The 12,194-nt window shown below is 37.0% G+C and overlaps 1 protein-coding gene across 5 annotated transcripts in view; it reads left to right on the top strand.

Moving 5' to 3' along the window:
- CPNE3 (copine 3) overlaps window positions 1–12,194 on the top strand; it is a 29,896-nt gene that overhangs the window by 1,070 nt on the left and 16,632 nt on the right. For 2 of the 5 annotated variants that reach the window (XM_071421646.1, XM_071421645.1), the window contains exons 2-5: window positions 9,264–9,403; window positions 10,063–10,242; window positions 11,404–11,478; window positions 11,896–11,967. In XM_071421646.1, coding sequence (XP_071277747.1) covers window positions 9,272–9,403; window positions 10,063–10,242; window positions 11,404–11,478; window positions 11,896–11,967 — 459 coding nt within the window. In that variant the 5' untranslated portion in view covers window positions 9,264–9,271. Of the gene's footprint in view, window positions 1–81; window positions 2,010–2,516; window positions 2,576–7,036; window positions 7,130–9,263; window positions 9,404–10,062; window positions 10,243–11,403; window positions 11,479–11,895; window positions 11,968–12,194 lie in introns of those variants that run through there. The other 3 variants (XM_071421644.1, XM_071421643.1, XM_071421642.1) reach the window with 3 other exon arrangements.

Genomic DNA, 12,194 nt, shown 5'->3' with positions numbered 1-12,194 from the left:
CCTCGTGTGAAACGTCCCCGCAGCTGCGGCCCCGCTTCCTGCGGGGGGACGCGGAGCGCGCTGCCAGCTGCGGCTGCTGCGGGGATCGAGAAATCGCTGCCCCGTCCGCCGTCCCGCGGGTGGCGGAACTCGGTGAAGTTAAAGCTGTGGGCCTGAAGGTTTGAGTCCGTAGTGCCGGTCTCTGTGGCGGTGTAAACGCCGCTCTGAAAAGCACCCTTACCTCTGAGAGAGGAGGGTTTCGAGAGTCAGCATCGTTCCTGAAAACCGCAGGCTGTTCTTTCTGAGCTGCTGGTTGAGTGGGTGGTTGTTTTCTTTCTTCACTGTAGTTGCATAATATATACAAGACAAATCTTAGATAATGTTCTTGTTGTCATAACTTACTCTTCCACTAGGGAAAAGTTTTAAAATGTGAAATCTCTTCACTTTTGCTTACATACTCCTATCTTCAAAGTACGTTAAGTATCCTCAAAGTAATATTGCCCTGCCTCCAACCCTTCATTTATCTTCCTGGAGGGTTATGTCCCTGAAGGTTCGAGTTAAAAACATTTTTGTGGTGGTGCAAAAAGTTTGTTTAATAAAATAAATGCAGTCAAACCTAATCCCGGCTTTTTTTTCCCTCCTTTTTTTTTTCAGTTGGAGCTTTAAATTTTGACATTATATGTGTATACTCATAGAGGGAGGATGTTTCAAAGTGCATGCAGAATACCAAAAAGCATTTGAAGGGGAAAAAAGTAGGAAAGATGTTAAAGGAGTAAAAGATAGGAGTTCTTTTGTTATCTTTTGTTATGTGGTGTTAGGAAGAATGCAGTGTTTTTGCAACAAGTATGTTTGTGCTAAATGTCTTAAAATTAAACTATGCAGATTCATTATAGGTGACTGTTACACTAATTTCACTTCAGGTAACAAAAGCAAAAAGCTATTTCTGGTAGGCTGAATAACTAAGCTATTATTAAATGTCCAGAAATGCATAGTAGCAGAATTGGTACCACAGTGTTTGTACAGTCTTCTTTTATGCCAAATTTTTCTCCTGTATTGAATGCTAAAGGAAAGCGCTAGTGTTAGGGGTAATAAAATTAAAATCTCAACTGTACACATATTTGGGATGGAATTTAATTTTTTTAAATTTGATTTAGGAACAAATGCTGTCATTACATGGTTTTCAGGAACAAAGTTAGGGAGTAAGATACCTTCTATTCCTTCCTGTTTTATTTTCCTGTGAAAGTCAGGATGCTCTTCCAACATAAGTAATATATGATCAATTTATTATTTGTAGATCTTAGTTCCTGTTAAACCCAAGAATATTATTTCTGTTCCTGGATCAGTTAGGCAAAGATTAATACTGGCCCCTCCTAGCGTGACATTTGAAGGTGTGGTATGGCTTGTGCAAGCCGGTAGGGAGGAAGTAGAATTGTGGTGTGGGTTTTTTTATAATCTTAAAGGTCTTTTCCATCAACTCTGATTCTATTTGATTTCTTTGGTTTATCTTTGATATTGCTTTAGATGAGATGCTTTTGCTCAGACATTTTGAAAGGGCATTATTAAGTGTCTGAAGGATTAATGAATAGAGGAATTTTAGGGGCTTGGTTGCTGGATCCAAGCTTCTGTTTAAGGAATAGTCTTTACTGATTTGAATCATGCTTTGTTCTCTGATTGAAGGAGACTTTAGATCCATTCTGTCTTGTAGATGGATCAAGGGCACTTTCACTCAGTGCTTTATCAAAGGCACAGTTAGGAGGCAGCTGAATTCGTTCTAGTTGTGGGCAGTTAGCTTCTGGTACTTCCCCTACCCAGGAGGGTTTTTGAAAAAATCCTCATGGCAAGTGATTAGCATATGTGATGGTTCCAGGAATTAGCATGATTACTGTGTGCCTGTCTTAGGACCCACTGCCTGTGGATATGCTGAGCATAAATGATGCCTCCAGGTGCAGAGAATGCTGAGTGCAAGTAGCTGCTGTGATACAGAACTGGAGAGCAGCTGATTGGACAGCACTTGGTTTACATACAGGAAGGTTTGAAATACTTCTGGGCTACTGTAAAGTGCAATTTTGTAATTGCTGGTTTCAAAATGTTATTGTTTATACTGAGATGTGCTGGACCACTGTGGAATACTGATTTCATGGACTTTCCTTTGTCATCCTTTAGCTGTGTAAGGATGCACAGGCTAGTTATAGCATAAACAATGTTGGGGGCTACTGATTTTGATCTACTTACTCTAATCCACTGTCACCTTATTGGAAAAAAAATGAATAGGACAAAACCAGTAATTGGATCTTCATTCTTAAAATCTTAAAGGGCTCTTCTTGCTGGACTTTTATAATATTTAGTATCTATTATTCTCTAATAAAGGCTCTAAATTACCGTTGAGTAATCCCTACAGTGCTGCTGTCATGGACACATAAAACTGTTGGACAGGTTATTTATTTTAAGAGAAACTGTAGTTCCTCAAACCTCTTACTTTGATTGATCTATGGGAATAACAATTCTTCGTTTTAATTTCCTTTCATTTCACTTTTTAGTGCTACTGTTGCTTGAAGCTTTAGCCTTTTGCTGAGAGGCCTGGAGGCAGACTTCTGTGGTACGTTACTGTAATTCCTATTTAAGAACTAATATTTGTAACAGTGAAGAGGGACAACGTCCCTTGAAAAGAACTGTTAATGGGATTAGTTTAAGGCATGTGTTCACCTGCATCTTGTTTCTACAGTAAAGTATAGCAAGTTTCACTGAGATAAAGGTTTTTTCTTTCTTGTGGTTAATGTTAATTATGTAGTCAATTAGTCAGTGGCTCTACACAGGGAAATTGCAATGAAGAACACACAATTTAAGATACTATTCACGTTGCATAGTTGATGGATGGTTTTACATGAAATAATTGGTATAAAGATACTCTGATAAAGCATATAAACATATATGCAAGGAATGTGTGTTCCTCTGTTTTGCTGCTGTATGCTTAAAATAATTGAATTTTGAAGTCAGGAGATCTGTATTTCTTAATTTTCTTGTTCAAGGCACAATATTACCTTTTACAGTTTAGCTCATTCGAAACATCATCTAAATGCTTTTGTGTGAGGAAGATGCTGGGAAGAACTAAGCCTTAAAGATGTGTCTAAAGGGCAAACACATGTATGCAGGACTAAAAAATAAAATATATAAAAAAAGACCAACAGAAAGATATTTAGAAATAACTGTTTTGAAGTAATTTTATGAGCAGGTGTCCTATAAGTCAAATTAATAATTTCTTTGCAGTGGAATTTTTATTTAAAAATAGAATTCTAAACTTGTTCTTTGGCAATGTAGCTTACTGACAGATTTTTATATACGGAAACAACCTGCAAATAGTTGTGTAACTTGTTATACCAGTGTGCTACCAATCCAGTAGAGTATTATAAAGCTTGTATAAATAGGTGATTCATTTCCCATACAGAAAACTATGCTTCCATTCTCATGCATGCATGTATCTCAGATTTCTTTAGTATTAGCTTGTGTTTTGATTGACATAATCCCCAGTCAAATGAGTGGTGTGGTTATTAGGGTTTTATCAGCCTGATCTTACTTTTTTAGTTCAGAATGTTCTAATTCCCTCCTTTATACTGAATTGTGAATATGATAATCATGGAGTCATTTAGGTTGAAAAACACCTCCAAGATCATCAAGTCCAATGTGTGACCTATCAGTGTCTTGTGAACTAGACCATAGCACTAAGTGCTACAATGAGATGCTTCTTGAATGTCTCTGAGAGGGGTGACTTCACCACCTCACTGGGCACTCCATTCCAATGCTTATCAACACTTTCCATGGAGAAATTCTGCCTGATGTCCAACCTGAACCTCCCCTGGCACAGCTTGAGGTTATGTTCTCTTATCCTGTCACTTGTTGCTTTGGAGGAGGCCAACACCCACCTGGCCACAGCCTCCTTTCAGGGAGTTGTACAGAGCAGTAATGTCATCCCTGAGCCTCCTTTTCTCCAGGCTTAACACCCCCAGCTCCTTCAGCCATTTGACATAGGACTTACTCTTTAGACCCTTCACCAGCTCTGTTGTCCTCTGGACATGCTCCAGCACCTCAATGTCCTTCCTGAACTGAGGGAGCCAGTAGTGGACACAGGATTCGAGGTGTGGCCACACCAGTTCCAAGTGCAGTGAAACAACCACAGAATTACAGCCCTTGTCCTGCTGGCTGTTCTTGTTTTGCTACAAGCCAGGATACCTTTGGGCTTCTTGGCCATCTGGACACACACTGGCTCATGTTCAGCCAGCTGTTAACCAGTATGCCCAAGTCCTTTTCCACTGGGCAGATTTTGAGCCAATCTTTCCCAAGCCTGTGGTGCTTCATGGGGTTATTGTGACCCAAGTGCAGGATGCAGTACTTGATGTTAGTGAACCTCATACATACTTCCTGAGCTATTACTCAGGAAGTGATAGCTGTATCAGTTCTAGTAGAAGATAAAGCTTACACTCAAGATTTTGTGTGATTCTTCAAATTCAGAATGACTCAAGCTGCTTCTGGTACTTAGCTTATCAGCACATCAGCTGGCAATTTTTCCAGCTGTATTGTCTGTTAACAAACTGAAAAGAGGCATCATAATTCCAATTTGGAGGTAGGATTTTTAGAGAAGCAGTTTCTTGGGGATTTCTTTCAAATGCAGTGATGAAATTAGGTTGTGAAACAGTCTTAGCTCTTGTAACCTCATATGAAATGTCTGTTTCCTGTGAAGCACTCTGTTTCCTTGAGAACTGAATGGTTACCTTGAGATTTTAGAAAATGTATATTTATGTGCATGTAGCCCAAGATCACTAGCAATTGTGTTGCTACAAGCTCTATCAGTGAGAAGAAGCATCCATTTGTCATAATTTCATTGTCAGCTTCTTGCAGCAGACATAGCATTTCCTGCCTTTTTCAGTCTGGCGCACAGCTGACATAAAATGCTAAAGTGTAGCATTATGGCAAGATTAGCTGATCAGAAATAGACTTCATTTGCAAGTTTCTGGTTTCTCGTTCTGGTTTTGTGTTCATTTGAGCCCTGAGATATCTGAAAATTATGGATTTTTGGTCTAATGCCATTAGCAGTTCACAGGAGCTAGGAAATGTTCAATGACAGCAATAGTTTCTGTCAGAACAGATTTGAGGCTTGTGACTAAAGACAGTGATGCCAAACCCACTTCAATAGTTTTTCTGTGTTTTAGCTGGGTATCTCTGCTTGTCAGACTGGATGCACCTATAATTCGGAACAATGTCATTGTAATGCTCTGCAAGGTTATCTGGGCAGGCCAGTACTGTCCTCTGACATTGCAGCACAGAGAGGATTGCTACAGTCTAGCAGTTCCCAAGTGCGCTGATAGATCATTCTGATAATAGATCTGTTCCTTTCCAGGTAGAATGCCATGTTTGCAGTTTCTGCTGAAAAATAGACAATGACTCAGTTGTTTGATGTGTGCCACTTATCTTCATTAGAATCATCACTGGAGTTCAAAGAACATTCTGATCTATAAAACTGCAAGGCAGGACTAGTCCTTGACTTAGATTTTTGCTTTGATAATTACAGCTCAAGCAGAAAGACTTGTCATATTCTTAGTTGACCTAATCATGCTCTCGAGCAGCCTAGACATGGCAGAGGGTCCCTTGTGACTGTACATCACTGCAGTTCAGATGTACATTATATATAGTAATTTTCAGTCTTTTCCTGTCCAGATATATATTTTTAAAGCCTGGCTTCTGCAATTATAAAAGCTATTTCAATAAAAAGAATGACAGAGCTATCACCTGTACACATTCTGAACTGCTTTGCCTCCCTTTATGGTACCCTACCTGGAGGGCAAGTTGATAGTTTGAGAAAAGCAAAGGTTTTAATTAAATATGACCAACGTGGAGCACAGCTACTTTAATAACACTAAGTAATTCAAGAACTAAATTTCTTGTTATGTGTTGTAACTTAGTGGCAGTCGAGGCTTATCCTACATTGTCTGAACAATATAATCTGTCCATGTTAAGTTATTCCAGAATTCCAAATGTTCAAGTAATCTGGTCATGTATTTAAAATATTTTACATTTGGTTTGCCGACTAGATGTGTTGTAGAATGGTATTTCAAGAGGTAATGCACCCATGGTTTATTTTCACCATCCTGAAAATATGGCAATTTGCCAGACTTTCTTACATCAAGTCCTCAAGAAGAGATTGCTTGCTTCCCTGGCAGTGACTGATCCTTGAGGATGTTTATCATCTTTAGAAACCCTACCATCCACCTCTCAAACCTTGGGAACTTTTCAGCTAACATGGGCTTTTAGAAGTGAGGAGAATTGGGTGGAACTGGTGTAATTCTTTCTTTCATGCATTTGGGATGATGAGGGCTTGTGCAGCATGAGCAGAACCCTAGCAGATAGTGCTGTTTGAAAGACTCCTGACTTCACACGTGTGAAGCATGTGTGCCCTCTGCAAAGTCTGTAAGGTGTGCAATGTAGTAAGAGAAGTATCTCTTATTTACTAAGTTTCACTACCTTAAATACTGCTTTGGGTTAATGAGACATAACTTTTTCTTGCTAATAAGTATTTTACTAACTTTTAACATTTATAATGTTACTGAAAATCAGTATAACTATTTGCAGTAAAATGTATTAGTTTTTCTGAGAAACATTTTTTTTTAGTAAAATAGCAAAATTATTTATGGAAATGTATTTGTATTACAGACCTCTTCAACCTATTATACAAATATATATTCCTAATAGTCTCCAAACTTCTTAGAAAAATGCCTTGCCTTATTTTTCATCTTGGATTTTTCAAAACTGGAAATGGTAAAGATTAAAGGACCATCTTGTGACTTGTGAAGTTTTGCTCTTTATCTGAATTTTAAGTGTCCTCCACTTAAATAAATGCATGTTCTTGTTACAAGTTGTCTTTTATCTAATATGGACACAATTGTTGCATCTCAAATGAGCATTTGCATTTCAGGGAAGGGAAATCAGCCTTTTTATTCTTCCCTTCTCTATGCTAAAGGATGCTTTTTGCACAGCACCTCTTTCTTAATCTTCTCTTTTCCTGCATTAGATGCATAGTGGGAGAGTTGGTGACATGGAGGAGGCGAGGAAGTAACAGAATTGATGTGTCCATGCGAGAAAGTACTTGAGTTGTACAAGAAGTGTGAGTACACACACAGACAAAGAGGAAAAAGTTGACCATATTTTTAGGTTGACTCAATGCTATCCATTTACCAGTGAGTTTGGAAATATTACCTTGAAAAAAGAATTGGGTGCTTTCAAGAACTCTTAATAATGAGGAGTTTCAGACAGTTGACGCAAGAAAATTTTGACTGTTTTGAAAATGCATCTCAGTTCAAGTTTAAATTCTGTTGCGTTTCATGCAAACCCTTTCTACTTGCTGTTGCAGCATCAGTGGGAGTTACAGCATCATTTTGTCAGCAGAAATTTGTTTTTCTGAAAACTGTCATTAAGGGGTCAGGTACTGGTCTGCACTGGATTCTGTGGGAAAGGCACTGACTGTTAATGAGCTCAGTCTGGCAGCCAGGAAAGCAATAGGGAGTGGAAAATACCAGTATAAAAAGAGAACTAGGAATAAAGGGGCAGACTGCTTTTAAGAGGTGTGCTTTCTAAGCCTAAAAAGCATTGGTCTAAAAATTATTTTAGTACTTAGACCTTCACTCTTTTCTCCTCAAGGTCAATGAATTAAACTTTATGGAAGTCATGGGAACAAAAAGATACTCAAGGAAGAAATCACATTTAGGTTTTGGGAGGTGCATGAGGACTTCTATGAATCTGACATGCTTCTTAAAATATGTGCATGGATGTTTGAGTGTTTCTTTTACAGGTAATTTATATGTACTTCAGTGTCCAAAAGATTCATCACTGAGATAGCAAAATGAAGATGAGACATGTGAATTGTGCCCTAGAGGAATAGAAGAAGCCTGAGGAAAATTTCCTCAGACCCCACAACATTTTCTTTCTTCTATTTTCAGTTTCTTCTTTGTATTTTCCATGTTCCTTTTCCTTTTTTCCTCTAAAAAATCACTCCTTTTCATGAAAAGTCTTATGAATACAGTGAAAGGAATGGAGCTGGGTTGGCTTAAGTACAGTTTCATATTCAAATATGAATATGTATGTTGCTAGGGAGTTGACCAGATAGAAGCAGATGCCTTTCCTTCTGCCTTGTTCTCTTTGATGTCTCATGCACTTGTAAGATAAATTAATCCAGAGGGATACTTGGTCTAGACTGTGGGTTTACTGGAAAGAAGGCAAACCTGAAACTAAAGAGGCTTGGGAGCTTTCAGGGTACGTTTCTTGTGGAAAGATTTGGAAGTTTTAATCTCTGAGTCAAGGACAATTGCACTGTAGAGGTTTACTTCCCTAAGAGTTGATGGAAATTATCAACTCTATCCTTGAAGTGTATCATTATGGATATTTTTATATATATGTGTATCTATAGAAAATAATTTGGTGCTCAGACCTTCTTGGGCTTGCAAATGCATGTTATGCCAATGTGGGACTCATAACAGATAATCAAGTTGTTTCTGTAGGTTTGTAATATGTGTTGGTCTTAGTGGACATTGTCCAGTGGACAATGATGGAGGTACTTAAAGAGAAAATGTAAAAATGCTTTCAGTTATTCTTTTTTTTTTTTAACGGATCTTCAGAAAGAACAGTTCCCCCAATTTCTCTGTTATTACTTGACTTCAAAGTATTTATCTTTATTATTAAAATTTGTAGTTGTTTTTTTTGGATTTACTAAAGCAAGATAACCTGTTATCTGCTTAAATGACTTTTCCAATTCTGCCATGCTTATGGTTTCAGCACTTTGTTACAAAGATTTGGTAGAGGACTATATAATACAATGTGTCTTCCCTATTGATGCAATTATTAATAATATCTCTGAGATACTGGCATTTATGTGGGCTTTTGGATTTCATTTAAAGCTTCTGAAGTTTTATTGTCAGCAATTCAAACCACTGTGCCTTCTTTGAAGTATATCCCATTTTTCATTTGGTTCCTTGGGCATTCTCAGAAACCTGATTTTCTTTTTTATGAGCAGATTTTTGAAATTAACTTTTATACCTGTGTGGAAAAAAAACAAGAGTGTGGCAGTAATAATGCTATAATAATGTTGGTACATCATAAATTTTAAAATTTGCATTTGTAATCTCAAATTCTCACTTTTGACAAGCTAACACTTCTTGTGATCAGTTAGAGAGTTAATCATCGTGACAATCCTATTGTTTGCTTTTTAGTCCATTTTAATGATGAATTCTGTTGCTGCTTTCTAGTGTAACAAATGGCGGCGCAGTGTGTGACAAAGGTGGAGCTGACTATTGCCTGCACCAATCTCTTGGATAAAGATGTTGGTTCCAAGTCAGACCCCCTGTGTGTGCTTCTCCAGAACACAAGTGGTCAGCAGTGGTATGAGGTACATCCTGATGCTTCTCACAAATCTGCTTGCTGGACCTTTTAAAACACTACAGCATATGGTTTTGTTAAAATATTTTTAATTTTGTACCAGCACTTTTGAGTACTTTTTATTAGATGATAACTCTAATAGTCTAGTAGGTTTGGATTTTTCCCTTAACTAAAAACCAAGCTATGGCAAACCACAACAATTAGTTACATGGGCAGCACATGAATAATCATTTGCTGTTAAATACTTACAACTGTCTGATTTTTAACACTGTTCCCCAGCCATATGTGGACCAATATAAGAAGCTTTCTAAGAGATTTAATGTGCTTTTATAAATTTATAAACAGTATTCCATAACTGGGGTCTCATCCTGGATTTGACAATACAAGATTTTATGTTGGTCTTTTCTGTGCAGGAATAGGTCCCACCTTAGAAGGAGTGATGAAAAATAGGTCAAGTATCCCTAACTTAGAGCAGTGGATTTTGAAATATAATGTATATATATATAATATAGTATTTTGTAATATAACTTATATTTAATGAAAAGGTTTATAGGAAGATACTCCTTTGTACTTTAAGAACTTTTGAATATATTTAATAATACCATATTTGATTTGCTTGCTTGTTTCCTTTGGGAAATACTGGATAAAGTGGTATCTTTCTAATTTCAGGTTGATCGCACAGAAAGAGTTAAGAATTCCTTGAACCCAAAGTTTTCCAAGAAATTCTTAATTGATTATTATTTTGAGCTTGTTCAGAAACTTAAGTTTGGAATATATGACATTGATAACAAGACCTATGATCTGAATGATGATGACTTCTTAGGAGAATTAGAATGTACGCTGGGACAGGTAAGCATGCAGATGATTTCCCTTAGAATTAAGTTACTGAAAATCATTAGCCACTTTTACCTTGAATTTATCACTATGTTCTTGTGCAGTTGGAGTACTCTTAAGTTGAATAGGATGCTCTTCATTTGATTTTCAAGTCTCAGTTCAGTGTATATGCATTTTATTTGCAAAAGGTCTTGAGGTGATGCCCTGAAATGTGCTCTAGGATGGTGACTGTTGGATTGCTAGCTAAAAGTAAGTGGGCTTTCAATGAGCACAAAATTGTAGTAATTGCTATTTATTTACTCTAATACTCAAATTCCTATTTTTATGCTCCCAAAAAAGAGAATCAGTGTAGAACAATGTATGAGTGCTCACAAGGGCCATGTTATCCTTGTAATCTGCTTTCCACTTGATGCAAGCAATGATCCTAGCTCTGCCAGCTGTAGATTTACTTTTATTTCCCACTCATATTCTGCTATTGATGCTATGACAATTGGGCAGCTTCTTTTAAACTTGTTCTTTTGAATAGATCCTTCAAAGGCACTTCTCAGAAAAGTTGCCTTGGGATTTTTCTTCCCCTGTGTCTTAAGCCTTTATCCTTATAATGCACTTAAAATAAAGAGGCATTGTGAACTGAAATTCAATGTCAATTAAAAATTAATAATTCATTCTTAAGGTAAAGGAGGAGTAGACACACTTCTGAGGAAGCATTGCCTGAATAGGGTAAAATAAAATCAGCTGGAAACTGTGCAGGGGAAGGCTGATGATTTTTTTGAGTGACAGGCATTGTGTTTATAAATCTATTTCCTGAATCCATTTATGAAATGTGCCTTGCATGCATTTTAAAGGTATGTATGGAGAACCTAAAGAACAATTTGACATTGGAACCTAAGGTATTATCTTTGTCCATGAATGTGTGTCATGTTACTAGAAAACATTTTAATTCTTATTACTCCTGGAGCTCTGCATATGTTCATCTGCATGTGTGTTTTAAAATTTTGAAGTGAATAAAGTATAACCTATTTATTTATAGAAGATTATGGTAAGTAAATGTAATGCTGTCATCTTCACAAAGAGGAAGATTACTAAAATGAAAATACCTCACTAACTCGTTTAATTCCTCTGAAAATCTATTAAATTGTGTTAATAATTCTTGATACTCCAATTTTGTCTTGGCAGATCGTTTCTAGCAGGACTCTGACAAAACCATTAGTACTTAAAAATGGCAAACCTGCTGGAAGAGGAAGCATTACGGTAAGAGAGTAAAGAAATAAATGTCTTCAGAGTTCATCCTTAATTGTTTCTGGGTTGTATTTTTAGTTAGTGGCTTGAATACAGTGAGTCTATTCTATAGTGCTGTAAAGCATGGTTTTTTCCTCCACTAATCTGTCTTTGTCATCAAATAGCAGCCCGCCTTCTGAATTATAAGTCCCATTGCAAACATCATGAGGGCATCCAATGGGCTTCTGTTCGGGGCATATCTTTGTCAGTGCCATCATTTATGGCAAATAGATGGAATAGAATCCCAGTGCCAAATCAAATTGTTCCTCTCCTTCCCACCCCCATTTTTTAATGCTTCACTTGTGAGAAAACTTGGGGGCTTTTTTAATGGGCATGTCATAGGAATTCTGTGAATATGAGTAAACTGAAATATTTTGTTTGCCTACCTAGATTACAGCAGAAGAAGTAAAGGATAACAGGGTGGTTGTATTGGAATTAGAAGCAAGGAAACTGGACAATAAGGTATTTAAGTGGTTGCTGTTTCTCTGATAAAGTAGTAAATCAGAGTCTTGTCAAAGCAGGAAACATTTGAGTATTCTTTCTCTTTTTTGCTTATAAAATAAAATCCATTAAGATTTTACTTATACTAAAAAAGAAATTGAAGTAAGATTCCTACAGAGTAACTTCATTGACTGTTTTGAAATGAATTGTAATGTATTTCTAAGTAAGATAAATGCATTTCAGGGGTA

Source organism: Agelaius tricolor, unplaced genomic scaffold (assembly GCF_023055355.1).
Source record: "Agelaius tricolor isolate 1412-34295 unplaced genomic scaffold, bAgeTri1.0.p SCAF_2, whole genome shotgun sequence".
Lineage (NCBI taxonomy): Eukaryota > Metazoa > Chordata > Aves > Passeriformes > Icteridae > Agelaius > Agelaius tricolor.
This window is presented reverse-complemented; position numbering and strand designations above follow the sequence as displayed.